At 46.8% G+C, this 26,131-nt stretch overlaps 1 protein-coding gene across 1 annotated transcript in view; it reads right to left on the bottom strand.

Moving 5' to 3' along the window:
- Window positions 1-23,512, bottom strand: part of CASQ2 (calsequestrin 2) — a 32,517-nt gene extending 9,005 nt beyond the window's left edge. The window contains exons 1-6 of the mRNA XM_051779673.1: window positions 23,085-23,512; window positions 9,902-9,986; window positions 8,336-8,436; window positions 6,004-6,115; window positions 5,054-5,127; window positions 4,466-4,596 (exon numbers count right to left, since the gene is read on the bottom strand). Of these exons, the coding sequence (XP_051635633.1) occupies window positions 4,466-4,596; window positions 5,054-5,127; window positions 6,004-6,115; window positions 8,336-8,436; window positions 9,902-9,986; window positions 23,085-23,318 (737 nt within the window). The 5' untranslated portion in view covers window positions 23,319-23,512. The remainder of the gene's footprint in view (window positions 1-4,465; window positions 4,597-5,053; window positions 5,128-6,003; window positions 6,116-8,335; window positions 8,437-9,901; window positions 9,987-23,084) is intronic.
- Window positions 23,513-26,131: the final 2,619 nt, after the last annotated feature.

Below are 26,131 nucleotides of genomic sequence, written 5' to 3'. Positions count from 1 at the left end.
TCTGTTCTGGGACATTCCTAACGGGCTTTTCTCCTGGTTTTACCTCAGCATAATTTCAGCATAGAAATACCTCCAACCCCTGCTGACACAAAGAAGACAGAATAACCTCTGAAGAAGATTTATAATCTAATAACCACTGAGAAAAAAATTTAAACCCTAAGACTAGTCAAAGTAAATTTTTTTTGAGAAGTAGTTCAAAAAGGACCAAAAAATTAAGAGTAAATATTTTCAGACACAATCATAGCAGGAAGCTTGTCAGAGAGCCTGGCAGGCTGCGAGTTGACTGTGGTGTTAAAGGGGCACCCAAGGAACACAAGGCCATAGCAGACAAGCACAAGTCATCCTTTGCACCTCTGCTTGCTATGACATCAGGTGTTCATGAAGGATCCCCCAGAAAAGCCGGTCTCTGTGGCTGACCTGTCCCAGGACCTGTTGCAAAGAGAAGTGTCAGTCTACAAGGTTTTAGAACAGATTGGTAAAGGGAGTAGAAGAGTGTTGCCAGAACCAGGTGGCATAAGTGAGATGTGTAACTGTAACCTCCCACTTCAGTTTGCCCTGCTATCAGAGCAGTGGCAACAAGAGCATTTTATAGAGCTTCCGGAAGGACCTGAGGAGCCACAGATCTGGAAGGGTGACTTCCTTATGAGCACAGTGTTACCAGCAAAGTTAGAGCTAAGAGAGCTTTGAAGGAACATAATGTGATTTTACAAGAGATGCATGGCCTTTAGGAGGAAAGTTGTGGCTATGGAGCTCCCGGAGCAAGTCAACGAGTAGGGGAAGGTATGCTGGTGAATGTGGTGAGTGGCCTTTGGAGAACCATTGGACAAGATCCTTTATTAAAGACTCTCAGGGAAACTGACTGCAGTTAGATCAGAGGAGAGGATCCTCCTGTGGATTAATACCATTGAGGAATGAAGATGAATGTTCAGTTTTCATGACAGAGGAAATTAACCAATTCATAGCATATTCTTTGGCATGATCACATGCATAACATATTCTCATATAGTCTGAAAAAGATGGGAAATAGGAAGATTTGCTTATCATATCCAGTTCTTTGATGATAACAGAGGTGATACAGAGAGATCTCTTGAAACTTGAGTGTCTGCATGATAAATAGTCATATAGCAAGTAACACACTTGCAGAAAACCAGCCCTGATTATACAGGTGCAACAGTGGGTTCTAAATTAGTTGTAATTAATTATTGCCTCTCGGGAAAGGGGGCAAGTTGTAACAAATTGAGAAAGCATCAACTCCAAAGGAAAATGGCAAAAAGAAGGTTACAAACAGTTGGGAAATTACTAAGGAGAAGGACATATTATACCCTCATGGCAATGGAGAGCTATACTGTGCACCTCCACAGTGAATGTATGTGTAGTTCTGGTCATCCCATCACAGAAATGACATGAACAACTGAAAAAGGCACATGGAAATGTGGCAGTGATGAGTGAAGGTGTGGAATGATCTCTGTTTGGTGAAGATTAAATAGATAAGAATTCTTTATCTTGTAAAGAAGGTGACAGAAGAGGGATTTGGCAGGGGGTGTAAAAAATCAAGAATGGTAAAAAAAAGTGAATATCTTAGAGCACTAATGGCACTAATAATGCCAAAGTCATGGGTTTGATCCCCGTATGTGCCATTCAGTTAAGAGTTGGACTTGATTATCCTTGTGGGTTCCTTTCAACTCAGAATATTCTGCAATTCTCTCCCTACAGATTACCTAAAGTGTTAGTCATTGTTCCTCTTAACACAAGAGTTAGTAGGTGTACAGAGAAATCATTAGGGAGCAGGTATAAACTGAACAAATAGGAATGGTCTTTTGATGCAATGCATAATTCAGCTGCTGAACTCATTACAATAGGGTATTTTTAGCATCAAAATAGAAATAAGGTAGAAACTACTATAGACATTGAAGAAATAGCCAATAAGATAAACAATTTTTGACCTAGCAATCCTCTCATTGTTAATAGTCCAAACCCAGAGGTTATATCAGGTGAATGCACATTACGTATTTAGGCGTATTGGTAGCTTGCTTTCAAGACACTTTCCCTAAGCTGTTCTCTGGGAGAAGCACTTGGAGAAAGGAAACTCAGTGGGAAGGATTTGATCACACCCACAGGAACTGATTGCTGTGTTGTTGCTCTGGATACCTCCCTATGCTGGAGGGAGCGAAGTAAGTGGGGTTTTGTTAAGTAAGAGGGAGCAGAATTCAGTCCCCCGGGTTGCTACACCACAATTGCAGAGAACTGGGGGTCCAACCCCAGCATTTTACATGTGAAACAGGCATAAACCCAAAGGCCTCTTGCTGCAAGCAGAGGAGCTACCATGTAATTTGGTTTTGTGCAACTGGGAGCAAAATCTGGGCTGAGACCTCGGAGTCCCATCGCCTGGTCTCTGCGCCCAGATGGACACCCATCTGCTGTGCAGCCTTGGACAAGTCACCCCACCACACTGAACACCGACTTCCTGACCTGCTCAGGAGAGGATGAACTTTCCCACCACAGTCTGCAGCTGCCTGGAGAAGCCTCAGCTGGGAGGCTGTGTGTGGGCTCCTCCTGGGCACCTGCTTCAGATCCTGTCTTGAGGCTGCGATGGAAGCGCAGCAAATCCCAGTTTCTGGAGGAAGTGGTAGTGCAGCCTGCTTGGGCACAGTACTGGGGAGCCATTTTTGCAAGGGCTCTTTAAGGCATGACAAAGAGCCTGGATGCTGCTGACCAGTAGTAGCTTTCCCCATTGATGTGACATGGCTCCTTTAGTGGGATGGAGAGGTGGCAGCGGGGCGTTGCACCTCAGAAGGGTTAATCCATGCCCATGAAGTGAGAAAATCTGTTGTGTGAGGGGGAGGAGGCCAATGATCCTCTATACCTTCCTGCAGAGAATAACCTGCCAAGTTGCCTACAGGGAACCAGCATGTGGCAGCTGCTGAGGTTACTTCATTTTAGTCTACAGGTCTGATCATCTCCATGTCTGACTAATTCCCATCTGTGGCTTTAGGTCCTTTACTGGTGGCAAGGTAGGAAGAAGTACTTCTGCTCTGAGACGCTCAGCATTAACTGCTAGGAACACATCACTGTCACCCCAGGGTTCCTCCCCTGCCACAGCAGCACCTTGGTGGGTTTGGGATTTCAGGCATCCGATTTTACAAGACTCCTTTTAATTCTCTTCTGAGCCTTGGCACTTGCAAAATGCATGGCCCACCCCCTTGATCCTAGCAAGGACCACATAGCATCTTGAAATATATAAGACTTAGGGCATTTCGCTGCAATTTTGTGCTGGTGAAGAGCTTGCCTTATTAGGCTAGCATTTAGCTGACTGTGCTTAATCAGCCTCCTGATGCTACTGCTCAACAGAAAGAGCTTGGAAAAAAAAGATGGGAAGGACTGAGGTCAAGGAGTCTCGGAGGTCAGCAAAGTGAATTTCTAGTACATGGGAGATAGAGGAGCTTTTCATGTTTCAGAAAAAGCAGAGCTCTGTTTCCTAGTCTGGTGAGTTGTGGATTCCAGAGATGATCTTCTGTCTCTAAATCCTCTGTGGTTGAACACAAACCTCCAGCTGAGCCCAATTTGAGATCCCCCTCTGTATCAATGGTCCTGCTTTCCTGAAACTCTGGCCTGGCCCCTTGAATGTCTGCTGGGAAATGCTATTGCAGGAGCAGCAGGTTAACTGTGCCATTATCCTGCATGGTGTTTTTAGGGGTGTAAAAACACAGCACCTTATCAGTAGCTGTGCCTGTATATTTAACCTCACCCTTTTACACAGGATCATCCTCTCCGGTGACTTCCAAAACATTGGTAGCTGAGTCCCTGAACAACTGTGCAATAAACCTGATTGCAAAAAGCATGGAGCATCCACAGCTCCTGCTGGGTTGACCAAACACTGTAGGTGCTCAGGACCATTGCCACATGAGGCTCAACACAGCCATGACAGCAGTGGCTGCCTCTCTGTGCCCTTTGTCAGCAGGAGTCTCTTAGTCCATCGCAGTTCCTCCGAGCTCCGTCTAAGCTCAGAGCCTCCTCCAAATGTACCTGACATTAGGAGAGGAATATAGTCATTAGTGAAGCTGTTTTGGGGAAGGATGGGACTGGACAGATTTGAATTTGACTTGAGAGGCCTTGGAGAAGATTATCTTCTACACAGACCTAAATAAAAAGCATGGAAAGTAGGCCAAGGTTTCCACTCTCCACTGCTTTCAAGCCTCCCAGCTTTTTGAAGGAGGACTAACTAGGGAGGAAAAGGAGGCTGTGTTGTCACAGCCCCATTGTAGTGAGCTCTGATTGCTACACAGATACTTTTACCTCTGGGACTAGCGAAAAACCAGCCACAATCTCCAACCTGGGTCAGCAAATCATGGAAAAGGTGGTTGTCATGCTGATTTTTTCTGAGAGGGTTGCCCTAGAAAGGCAAGGTTGCAATGACAGACACCTTTACTCACCTTCCTTTTCCAGGAGCATCCTGTACACTACCTACCTTCTGTGCTCTCTCACAAATTCAACCAGCTCCTCTTCTGTGTAAGGCTTATCAGGGATGTGAACAGGCTCATCCATAAATGGTTCATAGAAGTCCACCTCATTCATCTTCAGACCTAGCTTCTTGGCAACCTGTTACAGTGCAGATAGTCAGAGGTGAGGGAGCCTGATGTGCCTCTTTGCCTACCCAGAGTCTCTCCTAGTGGCAGAGCTGAGATCAAGGTGCTTGTTCTACCTCAGAGTGCGCTCCTAGGGATAGCCCACAAAACAGAATGGATCTTTCCTTGGTTAAAAACCCACTGATGCTCTCTCCACTACTGGTGTCAAGCACTGGAGTAGAGCAAAGCCAGACTCAAGGTCCCACAGACCTGATGGAGGTCAAACCCATATCAGGACCTCCCTCCATGCTGCAGAAATGGCCTTTTATCTTGTGACAGAGCCAAATCCCAATGTGGACACAAATACCACAAAATATAGGAACACTGAAAATGAGAAGCTGGAGCCAGATAATAAATTTGGGAACATCCTGAGCTCTCAGAAAACAAGTGGTGGCATCTTTGAGCTCCCATTTAGGTCTGTGGGTGCTTACCCCTTTGTCAAAAGTAGCAAAGAACTTGATGTACGGCTGGAATTGTTCAGCAGCTTCTTCAAATGCCTTGAAATCTGGAAGGAGAAAAGGGGAACGAAGAAGATATTTCACAGACAGCTGACCACAGTTTGATCAGCACAGAAGGCATCAGGGAAGAACAAATATAAATTATTGCAAACTCCAACAGATGACAGCCCTATGTTTCTTCCACCCTTTCAGGGTTTACACAGAAGGACCACTTCAAGTGGAGCAACACGCTGCACAGCTCCACAGCGCTCAGGAAAACTACAGATCCCAGCACGCCAGACTTTGTGGCTGAAATCAGCAGCACCATCAAGCAGGTCCAGAGGTAGTTCAGCCTGGGAAATACATGGAATTGCTCCAGCATTAATGATTGCCACCATTCCCTAAGCGGTCACCAAGCATTATTAGGCATGCTTGTCCTGCTGCAGGAGGAGGAGAAACAAGGTACAGGAACAAGGTATGTTTTTACTGTTACTCCTAACAGCACAGTGCTGGGTTCCAGCCTGGCAGGAACAGGCTTTTTACAACAGGCTTTTCCCACTTCTCTTCAGAGTACTTATTACTGAATTTCCTTACCCAGTATAACTGTAACCTCAACTGATTTTGGGTGAGGTAAATTTACTTTACTTTAGGAGCCCTGGATTATGGCCCTCTTCTTTTACCAGCAGACTCCTTGTAGAAGGGTCATGGCTGTTGGTGTAGGAATGGGCTCGTGCATAACACCAGCAGAAACTTGTCTGCAATCCCACCTCATCTTCCATCAATTTTCACATTGTTGCACCCTGCCATATACCCCTAACACCCTTAATGTTCATGCAGAACAACCAACGCCCCGCCCCCTGAGCCCCCAGCCAGGCTCTGAGCCCCCAGCCAGGCTCTGAGCCCCCAGCCAGGCTCTAAGCCCCACAGGAACATATTCATCTTACGTTCAGAGTCTTCTCCTTTAAAGTAGCCGATGAGTTTGATTTCATCATCGATCTGGTCAAAGGCCTGAAGCTCCAGCTTGCTGTTTATGACCTCCACGGGGTCTTCTAGCAACTGCCATGACAAATGCATGTGATAGCACAGTGATTTGCAGCACCAACCTATGCCTGGCAGGGTGGGTCACAAGCAGCCTAAGTGAGGAGAAAGGGGTCACCCAATTTCTTCACTGTTGGAAACCCTAATTAGTGCTCTCTGCCTTAATGTGAGGAACCGAGAGATGCAGGTCACCTTCAAAGGGAGACATTAGTAGGTTCCCTGCATAGGTGAAAGCATCCAGAGGGAGGCTGATAGAGGACAGAGTAACCTGAATAGATGCTGAGGGACCTGCTGCGATGAGAGATGAGGGGTAGCAATTGCAGCTGGTTTTAGGGAGGTTGAGAAGAAGGAAGAGCAGTCAAAAGGAGTTGGTATGAACACTGTGAGCTTCTGTAAGTGATACATATATACCTACATCTATATATACCTGTTTTCAAGTGTCATTTGGTGGAAGAGTTCACTGCAAAGAACTTGCTTCTGAAAACATTAAAACCAGCACACTAGAGGGTGGCCAAACAGAGGTTTGGAGCAGTGGAAAGTCTGGATGTGAATTTTCCTGGCTGATGCTCCTATGAAGAATGGTTTAAAGCCAGGCTTTGGCCCCACACACATCACAGTGTTGATGAGGAATCTGGAAGACCTATCTGGCACTTTAGCCTGCCATTGATTCAGACTTTGTTTCTGTTTTCTTAACTAGTCACTGCCGTTGAAAAGATTCAGTCTGATTATTTTGCCCAATAATACTGGTATAAATCAGGTGCGTTTTCACTAGAGGAAAAGAAAAACAGGCAGGCCACTGTACAGCCTACAGAGGAGGAGAGAACCTCTGGTTCAGAGAGAACCTCAGATCAGGCTGCTGAGGCATCACAAATGTGTTTGGTTTTATTTCCCTGCTTTACCTACTGTTACCCTACCAAGTACTTTTCCTCTTGAGTGGAAAATGCCCAAATAGAAATCCTTGGTCTCTTCTTTTTCACAGAACATGATTTTTCAGTGTCACACCACAAGGCATAGCAAGAAAAACCTCATCAAGCACCTTACACTGCACTCCTTGTGAGCAGTGCTCCGACATGAGGCTGTGCCTCTGCTGCACCCACAGCAGTATGTGCAGTTTCCTGCTGCCAGTGGCCTGAGCCATGGGAACCAGGGATTCCACTGCTGCGGGGTCATGGCAAAGCCCTGACCTGTCTGTGGCCCTCCTGAGTGGGGCAGATGCCCATTTCTGCCCCTGAATCCACTAGCATGTGTTTTGGCCACAACACCCGATGCATGCAGCCACAGACATTGTCACAGAAGAGCTGAGGTTCTAGGTATCTGTTTCTCTTCCCTGGCTGTGCTTCTTCTCATTGGAAGTCCTGCACCACAGGTGACCATGTAGGCAACCTGCCACCCTGGGAAACAAACACTGCCAGCTCCACTGCTCACCTTACCTCCCTTATCTGCTTTACTGCATGGCTGCTTATAAAGGAGTCTCATTTCAAAGGAAAGCCAAACCACCACAAAATGTTTTCATTACAAAGCAAAGACCATGGTTTTGGGCTGTTGCCTTTCCTAGGAATAAAATGTAAAAAAAGAGAAGTGCAACATATATATGGGGGATTCAGCATCTTTTTTTCATTTAGGCACAAAGGTGAGTACATCATTGTGCCCATGCACGAAATGACCCAAGGGCACTTAGTCCTAGGGCCTTGACCTTCTCTCACTCATGACAGTGCAATTTGGGAAGTTGCCTAAAGAGATATTACATTGTGTGTGTCTAGAAATGGGAAAATACTTTGCAGCATAAGGCCTTTTCAATGCACCAAGCTCTTTTTAGTTGCTCTATAAGAATCCTACTTCTCGGATATTCTTTTTTGAAAATAACTTTTCTTTAAAAAAAAATAATGTGGAAGACTTTGCAAATGGCAAAGTGTTTGCGCACCAGCTTGCTAACTGAGATGGGTGATCAGCAGTCAGTTATGTGGGATTGTTGCTGACTTCCATTCAAATACTCCATAAACAAGAAAGAGGGCATAATGTCTCCAAGACAAAAGAGGTTGGTAGCATATAAAGATACCAGCTTCCCTGTGAACTCATGGTCAGATAAGTATTGGGGAAGATGGCAAATGCCATCTCTACCAGTGAGTAGCAAACAGATGGCATTTCAAACAAAGATACACCTGTGTTTTTTAGCAAACTCAGTATTTGCAAGGTCTTCTCTGAGAGGCTTTATCTAGCTCTGAGCTTATCTGTACTTACATCCAAGAGGAATTCCACCAAGACATCTGTGGCCAGTTCCCCATCAAATTCGATCAACCGCTCATCCTTAAAGACATAGAGACTTCCCTCTTCAAGCAAGCCTGAAAGAAGGAGACAGGAAATATAACGTGGTTAATGTGTCACTAAAAGCATTTTTACTGCAGAGTATCTTGCTTGTTATTCCAATAATGCTGTCTGGGAAAATGCAGTTGCCAGTTAACTGTGTTGGTCTACTTAGAAACAACCTGAGCAATCTCCTGAGTGATGGCACAGGAACAGACCTCAGCCAGAACTGGGGCTAACTTCTTCCCAAATGTTGAACTTTTCATTCAGGTCACGGTTTGGCCTCATCTGGAAAAATTCTGTACCAGGAACTTGTTTTATCTTGACTATCTATCTTACAGTATATACTGGGCTCTAACTGGCAGCTCAGACTTTAACAACCTGTCACTATGGAAAGTGGATTTTCCTGAGGCTTGTGCTCACTGTCTGGAGAAGGCTGGACTGTATGAACATCAACAGTGATCTAGAAGTGAGCTTCAAACTGTCTGAGGCTTATCTGGCCTTGGCAAAAGGGTTAGAAACCAATGGGAGAGATGGCACAGACAGCAGGAGGCAGATGTGAATGCAATATCACTGCACTGAGGACTGAGTGCCGCTGCACTTCATTGGAGGCTCCAAAATCAGCAGCATTGGCCTCCTGTAATGTAGGACAACACAGGTCAAGGTGGTTGGTAGTTTGTTTCTTCTCAGAGGAGCAGAAGCTCTTGTCTTTAGTTGAGCTCCCACTACCTCACACAACCTCTAATTTAGGAAAGAAAATTACAGTCTGGTATGTCTAAACAGTCTCTGACATTAAGCCTAGTGGTATATTTGTGTGCTGTTTTATTTATGTGCCATAGTATTTCCATATTGTTTTGTGGGCTAAAATATGAAAGGATTGTCAGTCCCTGTAATGCAGCTGTGTCCAGGCTTGGGCAGTGCAGCATCTTTCCACCTTTAGAACAAGTTTCCTCTTTTGCTCTGGGGAGCAAACCAGAACAGTTTGGCACCTGGCTGCCAAACCATTGCAAGGCTGTGGCTCCCCCTTTTGTTGACAGAGGTCACCCTGCCGTGGGGCTGGTGACATTTGGGGACCTATGTTATTTCCCTGTATGTTCTGATTCTGCCCCGCTGTATCAGTTATGTCTCTATGTAGGAAGAGCATGAAGTTACTCCATAGCATCTATTCACTGTTCCTGCACAGCAAGCTGTGAGCTTACACCTTGTCATCATTACAGCATGAATTGCCTTTCTTTTTCACTTGATTCGGTTTGGTTTTGGTACTCTCAGACAACAAGGTTTTTGCTGAAAGAGTCTTTCTGGGTTCATTCCTCTCATCCTCACCCCTACCCCTCTACTTGATCCTGCCCTTGGTGAGGTGGGTAGGTGGTCAGTGTGCAAGTGCCACCAACATCCTCCCTATCCTGGTAACAAGGATTTGGCTGCCCTCTATAGGGCTGGCTGTTCGACAACACTCCCACAGTCTCTCCAAGCTGTTCCAGAAATGTCAGACATGGGACTCACCTAATTTTTTGGCAAGTTTGGCATCCTTCTTGGAGTCCACCATCCCAAAACCGATGCTTCTGGGCTCCAGGACCTGAGCTGCCAGCTGTGGGAGGAATCAGAGAGCCCTACATTAGCAGCATTGACACCACAGGGTAGCTAAAGGGCATCACGCCCCACTAGCATGGCATGACAGACACAAATGACCCATATTCTGCTTTTGAACAGCACCAGTGAGTGGGATGTGTCACATGCTGCCTCTCTGCTGAGATAACCAGAGGTCACAAGGGTTGGGTTTCTTCCCATTGTGTTGCAGCAGGGATTTGCTGGCACTACCACAGGCTGTTCGCAGCTGTTTGAGACTGGCATTGGGAGAGGGCTCCTGACTGAATCAGAAACGCTAAAGCAGTGGGCATGGCTGGAAGAAAAAGACCCGTGCTACTGACACAAAGCAAAAACTGTTTCCTCCTTGGTGCCTTATTGGCCTCCTTCGGGGGAGTGCAATGTGGGGGCACTACTAACATTTTAACTCTTGAAGTGCATGGTGCCAGGTAACAGTGGATGCAAACTGGATGGGATGCAGGATACTACAGCATCATGTTTCTTTCATGCATGCAATGGGGTGGCCAAAATAGGCTCACTGTCCTATGAAATAATCGAAGTCATGTCTCCTGTCCAGGCTTCAGTAGCCCCCCAGATCCTGGTCCCCTCTTTTCGCTAAAGAAATGCATCTAATCCCAGCCATGCTCGTATTTACCTCTCACAGCTTCTCTAAACCACTGCCCCCTGTTCCCACCATTTTTGACGAAGGGGCCTCTTGAAGATATCGAGTTCCTGCCTGTTTTGTGAAAATAGATATGTGAGGAAAGGAGAGAAGCTCTGCAAGGGCCCCATGGTGGGAGCAGCCCCGGGTGAGACCCTGTGAATTCCAGATAGGCTCCTAGAGATGCAGTGACCCTGGAAAATGGGTCCACTTAAGCACCAGGTGACTGACAGCCCCACTACAAACATGCTACAGACCATACAAGGTGATAATGATGCTCTGAGACCACCAAGCAGCTGTAAGAGCCTCTTCCTGCTCCCTCTCCCTTCCTGATCCATGAATGCCTTGGTCTTCTTGCTATTCCTCCTCCCAACCCCGTTGGAGAGTGGGGGATGATGCAGATGAGGGGTCAGGGGTCTCTGGGATAGGAATGTCCCTATTAGGGCACAGCTGCCAGTGCTCGGCGGTAGGAGAGGGGCAGATGAAAAGCCATGACCAGAGATATAGAGGGCTGATTTATGAGGAAGCCCCCCTGCCCGACCCATTTTAGTGCCTGCCCCAGAGTCAAAGCCAGTTTGAATGTCACCCAGTGGCGCTGCCACCGCAGCCGTGCGGCCCCGTGGCTCCCCTACTATAAATAGCTTCTGCCTGTGCCCGGCCACTGTGAAAGTGAGCAGCAATTAAAGGTGTTGGGGACCAAAAGTGGTGGGGCAGCTACCTCGCCTGTGCGGTGGGGCGTCATGGGGCCGGCCAACTCCCTGTGCTGGCCGGGACAGCACCCAGCCTGTCCCCGAAATTCTGGAGGATGGTGACAGACACCCTGATGATCAGGTCTCAGGACCTTGCTTGAGCAAAGGGGAATGATGAAGAATGTGGTTCTTTCCTTCCTTCCAACAAATATGCATCCCCAGGCCTGTTCCAAACCCAAAGCCCTCCAGGAGGACATAGTCTACACCAACCCCCACAGCAACACTGCAGCCTTGAACCCCCTGTGGCTATCTGTCCTGTTGTCCTTAAGGGGACACCATGTGAAGCAAAAGGGGTGCTTCTGTTACACAGGAAACAGGCATCTCAATGCTCTTTCCTTGCTCTTTGCCAGTGCTTTAAAACAAAGGTAAGGCTGCACGTTTGGGGCCTGTGCCATGGACACTGCCTGAATGGGGCAGAGCACTGATTCATGTTTGCATATCCAATGATGAGGCATCTGAGCACTAGTTTGACTGGTCTGGCATCCCATCTCCTGGCTCAGACCACGGCTGTACATCTCGGAACACCTGAGAGCAGTTGGCACCCAATATTGCTGTGAGAGATGGACACCTCTTGTGAACTCTCTAGACATCTCCAAGCAAGATGGTGAGAGAAGATCCCCCATAATGGGTATCTGTCTTTCCTGGACAAGGGGATGGAGCCTGTAGGATCATCAGCTTTCTGGGACATTTTCAGCATGCTTGTTGGCAGTTGTGCACACCGGCAAGAGGTTCCTCAGAGTCAATGCTTGAAGCTCTGGCTGCTCTGTGACCAGAGGTAAAACACAGAAAGCCCAAGGGAAGAAGACTTGTTCAGTCATGTCCACTCCAGCTGATACTTATCTAGCTACTCAGAGTTATGTGAGCCATGTGCCAGACAAAGTCAGGGCAGTTTAAGCCCAATAGTTCTTGACCCCTGCACACAGAAGATGGTTAAGGTTTCTTGTGGGTGTTTGAAGAAGGTCAGAAAAGCTGCAACACCTGCTACAAACAAGTGGTTGGGTTGACTGCAAGAGAGGAGGCATTGATCAGGAGTCATGTATGTCAGTATGCAGCTCACACGAGGTAAGTCTGGAGAGGTGTGGGTGTAGCTACGTAGCTGTGAGCATGGGATCTTGCTGGGAAAGAGTAAATGTGTCAAGAAAACATGGGTGATGTGATGAAAGCCTCTTTGTATGAGACTCTGAGAGTGCTCAGTGGTCAAAAATGGCCACAGTAACGCTGGAGGTGTGCCCGTTGGTGTGACAGGGCTTGTGTGACTGTGTCTAGCAAGACTGTCTCTTGGAGGTGTATGTATTGTGGATATGAATGTTTAGAGATGTCCCTCTGAAGAGGCTCATCCCGAGAGAAGATGTGTAACGGTGTGTGCATGTGTACAGGGTGTATGTGTGCCTGTGGGTTATGTTTGTATGAGGGGACAGAGCTGGGAGCCAAGCAGGCACCCTGGCTCCTCTGCTGAGACCTTCATGCTAATGAGACAATGAGGAAAGCAGTACAGCCTGTGCTCATCCTCAGAGCAGTGTCTCACAACAGGGAACTCTTTGTGTAACATGAGACTCTCTTTAGCTCTTTCTACTGTGGCAGTTCCTGGGGGCAGGAGACCTTTGCAGGGTGTCAGTACCTATGTGGTGGCTTTTGAAAGTGCCAGCTATGCAGGGCCTTGCTTTCCCTGCTTTCCACTGCAGCAGGTGAGTCTGACCAGTGCGTAGGTGAAGATATGTTCCCACACCTATACTTCAATCCCATATGGCAGCAAAACATGGAGTATGCCAGAGGCACAGCAGTTTGGCTAGTTGCCCCCTACTCATTACAGTATCAAGCATTTATATATCCCCTTACAGTATTTTCTGATTCCATAATGCTAGTGGGGATTTGAATGCAGATAATGTTTCTAATCTTGACAATCCTCTTGGCTCAGGACCTTGGGTCAGAGGCAACTGTAATCTAAGAACACAGCCCCTCCTCCTTCCACTCCTCCTCCTCATGCTTTTAAATTCATATTGCTTGAAGTCTTGGCCAGCCAGAGGCCTTGCCTTTGTGTCAGCCTCTATAGTGAGTAATTTAGCTTCAACAGCTGCATAGGGAGATGGAGGGTATAAACTGCCCTGGAAGAACTGGACCTACTGATCATGCAATCCCTGAGGTAGAGCAAGAGATTTGGGCAAGCAGAGTTGGCTGAGAGGATGAGCAAAGAGCCCAGTATCTTGTAAGTTCACATCTCATGCACATTTTCCAGCCTTCCTCTCATGTGCATGAAGCCTTTGCAATGCATACTTTCTAACCACAGGATCACAAGCTCTGTTCTGTGCAGCCTTCGGAAAAGGAGGTGTGAGTTTGGGCACACTCCTCCTTTCTTCCACATGGCTCAGGTAATAGGCATACTTGAATTTAGGTAAGCATGAGAGAGTGCATGACCCTCTGGGATGTGCGAGACATGCCAGCCCAAAGTGAAGCTTGAGTACCACCGAGTAAGCAAGAACCACCTCATCTTGTATGGTGTCAGCAGTAACAGGCACTCTGAATAATGGGTGTGGAAAGACACAGCTCCCTGCCGAACATCTCAGCTTCACACCCACTGTACCTATCTGAACTTAGGTGTGATGCTGGGAAGCTTTTGAGATTTAAGAAGTTGCACGGGGTCATTCTAAAATCCCAGGTAATACAGCAGTAGAAATATCACTGTCTGCCTGACCATGCTCCTATTCCAGCTGCAGACAACACTGATTGTGCCAAACCTTGCATTTAGTGTCAGTTTTGCTGCTAAATGGCAGACAAAATCCAGCAGAGAGGGTTACAAATGGGGGTGGAAGGAGTGGCTGTCTCAGCATGGTCAGATTTCTTTGTGAAGTGACATTATGGCATTCTGGTCTGGATTTTCTTCCCACTTCTCTAGCACTGAGCTCCCACAGACAGTAAGGCTCAACTTTCTTAGCTGCTCAGGCTGGGAGACAGGTGTCTGGGGCGTTTGGGTAACTGAAAGCCATTGTAAGTAAAATTCTCTTACACATGGGGAGCTTTCTGTTTCCCTATCTAGCAGTGGAGGAAGAACAAAACTCCAGCAATGCAAGGAGAAGAGCAACAGGGGATGATGAGGAAAAGTTCCACAAGCAGTCTACACTTCTCTACTACTCTCTTTAAAGCTGCAGTTGATGTTGATGGTCAGAAACTGGTTGATGAAATGATGATGATTTTATATTTCAAAATGTTAGGTTTTTATTTTCAGAATCAGTAGGAGGAGATGGCAAGTGTCTAGGGTATTTCCCCAGAAGTTTTGAATCTTAACGCAGGGCTCATGCCTTCACACTATAGTTGGCTTCTCTTGTTTAAGCCAGTGGACAGTTTCTTGGAGAGCAGAGAGGGTTATTTCTCCTTCCTAATGCTGTGCTGTCTCCTCTAGCATTCCCTTGCATAGCACACTATGTTCTTCCATAATTCAGGCTGGTAAATTAGAAGTCCTGAAGCATCATGATGATCAAAGAGCAGGGCCAGAAGCCTGCTGAGCAGTTGCCACTAGAGAAGTCACTCTGCTGGCAGTGAGGATTGAAGAAGAATTGTGTGTCCCACCTTCCAACGCATTTCCACCACCTGAACTGCTTGGAGAGGTTGAACCTCCCCTCCTAGGGGTCACTGCTCCTTGGACTAAAAGGCAAGTCCCCATATATGGGACACCCAAAGGTCACTCCCTCAGAGGTGGCTTTCACAGGTAATGCTCCAAAAACACTGCCTTGGAGCTTCAGTTGCTGCACAGCCACTCTGCACAGTTAGACATACGATGTGCTCTTTGGCTGCCTCCCTAAAGGTTTCACATAGCTAGGGCTGTATTTTTATCTGCTCCAGGCATCCCTAATTTTAGCGAGCTGTAAGCCAAAGCACAGCCCCCTCAGCCACGAACTAACCGAGGCTGATGCCTGTGCCACTGAGCACCCATGGGTGCAGGGGCCACCTGCTGCTGCTCCCAGCCAGTCCTCACTGGTACTACATCACAGATGTTTTGCCAACTCAGCTGTGTAGCTTGTATGCCAAGGACAGACGGGGACGTGTGTGTGTGCACACATGTGCTGCCCCAGGCTGTGGGGTTTGGGATTAGGCTGGAGGCACACCCCCCTAACCTCCCCTTTGGCAAAAGGGAGACTGAAGGTGCAATTTGGGGGCTGTCCCTGAGAAAAGTGAGGCCGTTGCTGCCTTGTTGTCTTTCTGGCCTCAGAAAGATTGCATTGAAACTGACAACTGGATGCGGCTGTGAAACCCATGCAGGGCACAAGCTGGTTCCTTTCATTAGATGCTGGAGGAGGGAAGCATGCTTGGTATTCAGCCCATTCACCTACGCAGACCACTGCCCATGTCATTTGTACGCCTCCAGCTCCCAGGAACAAGCTGGATTTCTCCACTTTCTGACCAAGTGGGTGTAAACCAGCACCTCTGAAATCCCGGAGAGTCCAGGATGCTGCAGGTGAGAACTGGGAGCTCTGGTCCTGCATCTGCAGGAAGGATTAGGGAGGCAGGGTCCTGGGGGAACAGAGGGGTCCTTGAGACAAGAAAACCTTTTACCCAAGGAGTGAGCAGAGAGAAATAAGAACTGAGGAAAGCTTTAAATATACACAGCCCTTTTTGCACAGGGTTCGAGGTGTCAGAGGTCTGCTAGCTGACGGCTGCCTGTCTCCTGCCAGGGCTGGACAGGGTTCCCAGAAAAAGGACGTATCATGTATGGCAGCTGGCCTTCACCGGAGCTGCGTCAGAGAGCACACAGGAATGAGCACCATCAGCACTGCTCAAGAGGGAGCACTGACCCTCCCGGGGCACTGGGGAGGGGAGGAGTGACTGCCTGGGAATTGAGTTCTTCATTGTTGCTGCTTGCTCTATTTCCTTGGGCAAGTTTTTTTTCATGTATGTAGGTAAATCCCAATGTGCAAAGGAGAAAAAAGAAAATAATTTGGACCTTGCTAGGCCTTTCCTAGGCCATGGATTTCTTGCCTGGGTGCCTGTTATTTAGAGACAGAGGCTGCAAAAGGATATCTTTGGTCATCAGACCCATAATCATGTCATTCAATCTCTGTCACAAAGCCGTCAATGTCCATTTAAAACTGGTTAGACTGTTCTCCCCTTGAGCCTTCCTTCTCTGATGATCAGGGACTTTGTAGTTCCAGACTTGTTTTATTCATAGACCATTTGTCCTCAGGCTTTGAGTTTAAATAGCTCTTCTCTCTCTCGGGTGTTTAAAGAGAATTATCATATCCCCTTTCCATTCTCCCTACAAATGATACTCAGGCATGAAGGAAGGGCAGTCACAGGCTTTGATTAGTTTAGTTTTAGATGAAGAGCACTGGCAGACCAAGTTCTGGAATAAGGTCGGGGTGGGCGAGCATGGCATGGCCAACCGTACCCACTCTGCCCTGCAGAGCAACAGCTGCCCCAGCCTGTGGTCAGGATCCTGAGAAATGTCAAGGTCCAGGGTGGAGAACATGAAATGATAACTACAAACACCACAATGTCCACTGACTAGGCAAGTATGAGCTCAAGCAAGCCCTCAGGACAGGCAAAGGAAGAAATTCACCGTTGTGAGAGTGGTGAGACACAAAAACAGGTTGCCCAGAGAAGCTGTGGATGCCCCATTCTTGGAAATGTTCAAGGCCAGGCTGGATGGGGCTTTGAGCAACCTGGTGTGATGACCCACCCTTATTGGGAAGTGACACCTGGTCTAGTGGAAGGTGTCCCTGCCCATGGGCAGGAGGGAACAAGATGATCTCTAAAGCCCCTTCAAATCCAAACCATCCTGTGTTTCTATGAAAGGCACCTCATCGTACAAGAGTGAGACTCTGCCCCCCAGGAACCAGCCCAGCAGGAAGGCACTGGGAAACCTTGCTGGCACTTTTTGGGGAAGCTGACTAGTGTGTCAGGATGGCCAATACCAAAGAGGATGGACTTTTCAACAATTTTCCTCAACTGCATTTCTGAAGGGAGCAGTGACTCAGAAGGAGTCTCCATGCAGCTCAAGATCTTGCATGGAAATGGTCTCAAATTGCACCAGGGGAAGTTTATATTGGATATTAGGAAAATAATAATATTAGGAAAAATTTCTTCACTGAAAGGCTGGTCAAGTCCTGGGACAGTTTGCTCTGGAAAATGGTGGAGTCGCCATCCCTGGAAGTATTTAAAAGACATGTAGTTGTGGCCGTCAGAGGTATGGTTTAGTGGTGGGCTTGGCAGTGCTGGATTAATGGTTGGACTCGATGATCTTAGAGATCTTTTCCAGTCTAAATGATTCTATGACTCTATGGTACCTACAGAGGTTGTCTGCAACAGCTGGACAGTGATAAGAGCTCATTGCTTCAAGGCCAAGGAAGCCTGCAAAGACTAAGCAGACTTGGTCTTGCACTCCGTGAGCAAAGCTAACCCAAGCTGGCAGGGGTCTGCCATGTCTCCAGGGGACATTTGTATTCTTTAGATCCTGGGATTACAGCTAGTCTCTGCTCTAAGATCTGATGTCAGTACAATCCTCTCTCCAATCATAATTTAGCAGATGAGAAAGGTGCCTTTCAAAGCACAGTTATGGCTTTGAAAGTGGTTTCTTATGTTAAATGCTGCTCGTGCAGCCAGTTCAAACTCACTACTGGGAACTGACAGAGGGACTTCAAAGAAAGAAACATGGCAATGATAGGTAATGCAGCCTTGGAAATTATTTCTATCACTGCTATACAGAAAGATCAAGTAACATAGCTGTCCCTGGATGTCAATGTGCCCATCTGTGAAACAGGGAGCTCTCTGTAACTTGTTTTTGTGACTGGCATATCAGTAAGTGAAATCCTCCTGGGTGCTGCTGCTAAAAATCGGTGGTGTGCTGGCTGTTGATGAGTTGAGACCTACTTACATGGCCTCAAAGGGCAAAGTAATTGTTGCACATTTTTTCCTTTTCCTTCCTTCCTTATTTTTTGCATTAGCTTACTTATAGTGGAAGCCACATACCTTTAGTAGCCACATACCTCTTCTCTTACCACTAATCAGACTGGTTTTTGCTAGGGCAGTTCTCCATGAACTTTCAGTCCAGGATCACTGTTGCACTGAAGAGACTAAAATATCTGGACTTGATGAGCCTCTCTTTTTTAAGGATATTACACATGCACACAGATGGCAAGGGAAGAATGACAGGGGAGCCAAGACTGAGCAAGTTTCAGCAGAGGAAAGAGCTTCAAAAGTGCAAAAGGAAAACCCCTAATCCCACTGCTTGTTATTCTTGCTACATGATTCCCTAGAGAGAAAGGCTGGCCCACTGGAAGGCAAAACTCCCTATTTAGGAGATTCAGAGGTGAGAAGAAGGGAGAAGGTCTGAGAAGTGGTGGTATGAGACAGGGTAAAGTATGTTAGGGGAGATACAGAGCAGAAGAAAAGCAGAACTGGTATTTCTCAGCTTCACTGCTTTGATCTTTTCCTCTCTTGACCCTTCTTCCTTAAAACTGAGACCCTTTAGGACAAGCTTTTTCTCTTACTTTCCTGTTAAATAATTATTGTGATTGCTTGGCTGTTTTGCCTTCTTCTTCACTGTGCTCACCTCATGAAGTGTGCAGAGCTCTTGTAAACATTACCACAGACCAGAAATAGCTACTGTTCACTCTGGGACTGCCTGGTTCAACCTCTGCACTGCCCTGTATGAAGGATTTTCCCCGCTCAAGATGTAGGTGCTTTCCAGTAGCCTGTGGAGCAGAGTGGAGTCATAGGAGAAAGGCAAGCAAAGGAGAAGAGTCCTTTAACCTGAGCTATGAAACAGACTGTGCTCATGATATCTCTGCCCTGGGTTGTCTTAGACCAATCGTTCTCCAACCCTTTTCCACCCTAGGCAGAAAACAGTAGGCATCTCCAATCATTGCTTTGGCTATTATCCTGATAGATTAATCCAACAGCCCCTAGCTTTTCCACTGGGACCTGAGGGGCTGTCACTGCTATCCCTAGAGCTGTTGTCATGCACAAAGGATGACAGAGGAGCTCCTTTTGCTCCCAGAAGGGCTCAGTTGTCCCTGGATCCTGTCCTTACCAGGTGGCACCCAGCAGTGTAGGTGGCAAGAGCTCTCAGGACTGCTTCATGATGGTTTCTAGTCTAGAAAGGGACCCTGGGCTGCGTGGGAATCTGGTGATGGTTCCCAGTGCACCTGGGTGCAGGGAACTAAAAACCCCATGTGCTGTGCCAACTGTAATATCAGCCTGATGACATCATCCCTTTTCTGGCGATAGTGGGTGTGGACCCTGAGATTTGGACAGTGTCAGTCAGTCCTCTAAGCTGGTCTTTTGTTTTGGGAAAGAAATGTTTCCTATCATATCACTTCTCAATCTGCTGTTCACAGTTATAGTTTGGTGAAGTCCTTAAATAAGTGCTTAACTTTACTTACGTGCTGTCAGGTTTTCAGTTTTATTTCCTAAGTATATGATAGCCTTGTGATTCTTTCCTCTCTCCACTCCAGTCTGTCTGTCAGCTGCCTCCCCTAGTAACTTTATTGGCTATTGGCCCTTTTGAACCAAATTTTCCAGAGTCACTGATGTCATACATAATAAAGCTATTGCAAGTTTTGTGAAGAGCAGGGTCTTGGAAGGGAAGAGGCTGAAGTGCCCTGAAAGAAGAAAATGTTGCCATGAGAGCTCAAGCCTCGTAGAACACCAAAGGACTCAGTTAGAGAGCCTCATGTGCTCCTCACTCCTGGGAGAGGCCCCAGTCAGATCTTATTACTGATGAGCTACATATTTCAAGGAAATCATGCTGGATCTCTCCTGCTCTTTTCTTGGTGTCTCAGATAATTCTTCAGTTCCTTGTTCTTTGGGATTACTCATTTCTTATAAGGTGCAGGTGGGAGAAACAGAAAGGGTGGACTTTTGGGGGGTTTTCTGGACTTAACATTTATTAAGTCCATTTCCCTCTGTGTGACCACACACATATGTACATCAGGCAACATGATGTAACAACTCAACCACCCGGCTCAGACCTTTGCTTGGCTCCACACCTGCCTGCGTGTCAGATGGAAGCTTCCAATTACTCCTAACGATGGACACCAGTGCCACTGTATGAAAGCGGGGCTAAGGACATGATGTTTTCCAAGCTGTGGAAGCAGCATGTCTCATTGTAAAACTACAGGAAAATTGTCAGTACAGTAAGGTGGAAAAACATAAGGTGCCCCAGAAAGGAGCATCTTACCATAGGCAGCACCCTGCACTGGGAGCCTTCCAAGCCAGCTGGCAGGGAATAGTCAGGGCTGGAGTATTTAAGTCTTAGATACTTCATTTTAGGTGTAAAGGACCTTCAGCACTCAGAACCATGAACCCTCTACTGAAATTAGATATGTAAAGCCTTCCTGAGTGAACTTTTCCCAGGTTTGGCTGGAACGAGAGCCCTGTCACTGCTCCTGTGCCCACAGAGCAGCTCACTACTCTGAGTATGTGCTCAAATTACAGGAGAGCTGGGTTCAGTTGCTGACTGCTTCCAGGGATACTGATCCCAGGCAGCTCATATCACAGGTGAACATAGCCAAGGAGCCACTGCAGCCATTTCTTTCCTTTTCCCTGTGCTGGTGAACATGCAGTGAAATCCAACAGCTGGATGAGCTCTGGCAGAGAAAGTTGAAAATTACCCCCGTGGCACATTATGGTTTGAGGTAAGGGAGGTGAATGATATCACACGAAAGAGCAGATTACAACCTGGCTTGCCTACTCCTTTCCTGAGTGCTCCCATGGTTGAATTAGTACAGAAACTGGGAGCACTAACACCGTGCTGGGCTGTATCCTGTGCAGGATAGGACATATTCTATCTTCTCTGTTGCCTTGTGAGACCCCCTCCCCATCTGATTCCCTTGACTGATAAAGGCAAAGAAATGTTCAGTCTGCAGATTGCTCTGTGCTTGGGCTGTCAGACTGCTGCTGTGGCAGTTCCCAGTCCAGGGGAGGGACTGTGAAACTGTGAGACATGCACTGAATCAGCATTGCAAGTGCTTGGGAAATTTTGAGGTCAAAGCCACAAGTGCCAGCTGATGTGTGGCACAGTTAGCTGGTAGATGAGCGCTAAGGGACTGAAGCACTGCAATTGTGTAAAGTCTCCTGTGGGTCTAAACCTCTGTCTCTTGCCCAAGGTCACATAAGAAGTCCATGGCAGAGAGGCAGTCAGAAAACAAATAAATCATGAGAGTCCTAAGCTCATGTTTTCAACTGCTGAATCCAAACCTGAAAAACAAAAGTTTTAAGCCAGATTGTATTGAATCCATCACACGCTTGATAGGTCTGATTGCTACCATTGGTTTAGGTGTCATGGGGACTCAAACTGATAGTACACAACAGACCACAGAATCATAGAAACATAGAATGGCTTGGGTTTGAAGGTATCTTAGAGATAATCTAGTTCCAACCTCCCTGTCCCTGACAGGGACACATTCTACTAGACCAGGTTTCCAAGCACCCCATTCAACCTGGCCTTGAATACTTCCAGGGATGGGGCATGCTTCTGTCAGGTTTCTATAAATATGTCCCTAGTAACAGTTTGCCACCTATCAAGCACAAAATAGCTATCCTATTAAATAACAATGGAATTATACCACCAACAATACTCATTTCGGCTGGAGTTCCAGCATAATTTTTTTCTCTTCTTTGCCAAATGTTATTTGATCACTCACCTGCAGAAAGTACCTGTTGCCTGACAAGTGACTAAAATCTTGTTAGTTTTTAAATCTTTCTTTCAGGCAGTCATGAGGCTGGCTGAGGAGGTCAGCAGACCTTGAACTTGACACTGGACTTTTTTGGGTCTGAGTCCTCAGCAAGCGTATTTTCTAATTCACATTTGCTATACTTCTAGGGATGCAATGCATTTTCTCTCTGGATCTGATAAATGAAGTTTAAGTGTTTCTTCTGCAATTCGCACTTTCTTTCCAAATGTGTCTTTTAGCTAAGAGGGACTGTTTGCAGGCCTGTGGCAGGAAATAGGCACCTAACAATCCAGGCTTGCAGCTGTATGATTCCCTAGATTACAGCTACACTACAAGAAAAATGCTACTAATCTACATTGCAATTTTTACCATGATTTATTTTACTGAGGATTCGTTCACAAAAGAATTAACAACACTCTTTTTCTAGCACAGAAGTGAATGGTTGCATTAGCAAGCAGGTATAGACTGATTCCAAGCAGGCAACTAAGTGTCAGAAAAACAAAAAGGGATTTAATGCTGCACCAATGGGGAGATTTTGAGATGGGGAGCTAGGACGCCCGTGTGCTGCACGGTTTGATAAGGCTTCTTGGCAGATTTCTCCTAGTGGGATAAAAAGTGGGACTGAATCCAGAATAAGAGTGGGATACTGGCTTGCACAGAATGAGGAAGGATCGAAAAATTTCAAGCTATGTACTCAGGTTTGTGCTGAGATTCGAGAAAGCTCAGCTGAGCTCACTTCATGTTGCTGAGGTTTGCAAGGTTACTCGCTATTGCCTGGGTTTCTGACACACAATCCAGAAAGACTATTTCCCAGCAAACAACTGAGAAGAGCACAAAAGAGGCTTTTTTTCTGGGCTTTCCAGAATTCAGGCAGGGGCTAACTCAAATGCAAGTAAACAAACACAGACTTTTGGGTGCTCAACCTCCCCTGCATGAGACCGTTTGACTGTCCTGTCCTGTGGCTCCTCTCCACAGCTCTGACCAGAGCTGTGATACTGATCCCGACTGGGACATGCAGCAGCACTTACCTCCAGGACCATCTCTGTCATCTGGAATTGCTTTTGGGAGACCTTGTCAGAACTCACAGGCTCATGGAAGAGCAGGCAGAGCATGTCATACTTCTTCAGAGCCTGCTTGTAGTTCTTCTCGTTCAGGTCGATCACTCTGTCTTTCCCATCGTAAGTGGGGAAGTTCAGTCCCTCTTCTGCCTTGCAGCAGAAAAGCAGGTAAAAACCTGCCAGGATCCAGCAAGTTGCCTTCATAGGGGTGCCCTTGGAGTGCAGCAAAGGGTGGGTAAATATCCCTCTCTTTCTTGATTTGGGAAGAGGGGGAGACCAAGGCTTCAGGTGAAGTTTGAACTGAGTTTCTCTTTCTGCTGCCTTCCTGGTGATCAGCCCAAACGCTGCAAGGCTGGTGGGGAGCAGCAAACTTTGCTGTCCTGGACTCACAACAAAGAGAGAGACAGACAGGAGAAGCTGTGAGGCCAAGCCCTGGATACCTTACATAGCTGTGTCCAGCTCCCGTGTCATTAGGAACTCCATTTTTAGGAAGCAGTTGTTTCAGGCTAAAAATAAACCCTGCAATGAATAAAAAGGACAGATATGACACTATTGAGGGACTTGCTGGCACTCTGCATCATCTGAGAGAGAGGGAATGAGCAAGAGGGAGGGAGTGGAAGATGACAGTCCTGGGAATATGCAGGGAGGGTTTGTGAAGGGACAGACCTCACTTATACAGGGAACCAAGGCACACTTGTCCTACTAGGACTTGACAAAAATAGAAGGTATTTACTGCAATGTATAATAAGGGTATCTCTCTTTGCATCCATTTGGGCATCACAGTGATTAGGCTTTTGATAACAGATCTTGGGTTAAACAGTTTCATGAAGAGCCTTCTCTGCACCACTAAAGGAAAAGTCCTGTTTCCTCAGCAGCAAAGGAGGTGAGCACTCCTGGGGCTCCCTCCTCCTCCTGCCTGGGGCACCGTCCCGTAGCTGCTGGCTGACATTCAAGCTGTTTTCTGAAGCACATTCTCTGCTTTCGGGGCAGTAGGAGAATTGCTCGCCCTTGGATCTGTAATCTCAAAGCAGAGGGAAGTTTGTGTTGCAACCTCTCATGCCCACAGCACTCACCAAGTCCCACACATTGCTGGCAAGTGGTTAAAACCTAATCGTACTAAGGGGGATGAAGGGTGGGAAGCGAGTGCCTAGGCCAGCATCCAGGACAGGAGACAGGGCTCTCCTCAAGAGGATAGTCGGATGCCACCATCACCACCAACCTTCCTTTCTGTTGGACCGGAGTGGGTTTTTCATGTAAACCTGTTGCATTTCTGTTGCAAGTTGTTCTGCATATTCCTTCCTCATCATGTCCCGGGAATGATGATCAGTTCCTCCTTTCCTAGGAGCTTGGCACCAGTTGCTGCTTTGCTGTATCACCTGCATAACGCTGCCGGGGGAGAGTGGTTCTGTGGCACAGCATCTCAGCTCTTCCCCTCCTCTGACCAGAGTGTCACCTCTGCCCCATGACTGGCAGCGACAGGCAGGTGGAGGCAGGCCAGCTGGCCACAGGCCAGCACCAGGGCTGGCGTGGATCCGCTGGAGAAGGCATGCTGAGGGGCTGGCAGAGAAGAGCTTGACAGGGGGCACGGCTCCCTCCCCCTGCCAAAGTGATGTGCAGACAAGTGACCTTATCAGGCCTCCTCCTTGCATGCTGCTCCATCACAGCCTTGCTCTATCCACACCAGGAAAGGGATGACATCTCTTCTTGGTGCAGCTGTTCCCATTTAATTGTATGTCCGGAATTATTTCAATATTTGGGGCAAAAGGCAAGCATTACTTAGCTATTACAGAATCAAAGAATCATTTAGGCTGTAAAAGACCAATAAGTCCAGCCATTAACCCAACACTGCCAAGTCCACCACTAATCCATGTCCTAAGCATCACATCTACACATCTTTTAAATACCTCCAGGGATGGTGACCAAAACATTTCCCTGAGCAGATTATACTTACCTCCTGAGTAATTTAGGAGCACACATCCCCCTCAGCTTTCACTTCCAACCTGAACAGCCCACAATATACTAACTGAAACTCTGTGGGCAACAGTTTTCAAATCTGTCTTGTTTCCAAAGTCTTCTCTTACTTCTGCTCATGCTTTTTCAGATGTTCAATGTTTGCTGGCAACTTAAACTACTAATGATGAAACCTGAGGAATCAGGGTAAAAGCCAAAGGCAGACAGCCTCCAAAGTACACTTCCTACAGAGGTGCCCTTCAGGACAGTCATTTTTAGAGGGAGATGTGACAAATCTTGATAAATCTCATTGCTTTTAGTGGGAGACACAAGACTTGTGTCACAGTGGGTGGCAATGGCTGGCTAGGCTTATGGTGAATGTTTAGGATGTAAAACACAGAACTGAATTTGTGGGATGACTAGGCTTACATTAGGCTGGTTGGTTGCCTTTGAAGGACCCCATGGATCCAGGGTGCAGGAGCAGGCTTCTGCTGGCATCACAATATGTTTTAAAGCAGGCACACATCAGACAGGGCTGTAAAAATGAAACATTCACAGCTACTTCAAAAATTGGCTTATGAGTCTCCTGACCTCCTTTATTCTTGGAGAACTTGAGGAATTGCTCCACTTTCATATTGCTCAAGCTATTTTTGAGGCACCTTTTAATTTGCCTAAAAATAGATACAATCCAATTTTCATTTTCTCTTTTTTTCTAGAGAAGAAAAATGCTTTCTATTCACAGAAGTTGTTGCCTCATTAGCCCCACATACATCTAGTTTATCTGCTTGTGACATGACTAGCAAAATCTGTGATTGTTAGGCTTCATCTCTGTGTCAAAGGGAATTCTTCCAGCAGACTGACACTGGGTGTCATGGCCACCATCTCTTTGTGTCTCCACTCAGGACCTTGGTGGTACTGCTAGGGCTAAATCTAGTGGACATTTTCTGTGGTCTTCTAGCTGTAGATGCATTTAATATGAAATTCAAGACGTCTAGTTCACCAAGTCAGAAGTAAGGATGAATTCCTCAAAATCTGAACAACTGCCTCAATCACCTGAAATTCTTAAC

Source organism: Manacus candei, unplaced genomic scaffold (genome assembly GCF_025592945.1).
Source record: "Manacus candei isolate 608988 ecotype Guabito, Panama unplaced genomic scaffold, ASM2559294v1 h1tg000014l, whole genome shotgun sequence".
Lineage (NCBI taxonomy): Eukaryota > Metazoa > Chordata > Aves > Passeriformes > Pipridae > Manacus > Manacus candei.
The sequence above is the reverse complement of the archived record's forward strand: the minus strand, read 5'-3'. Positions and strand labels throughout refer to the sequence as shown.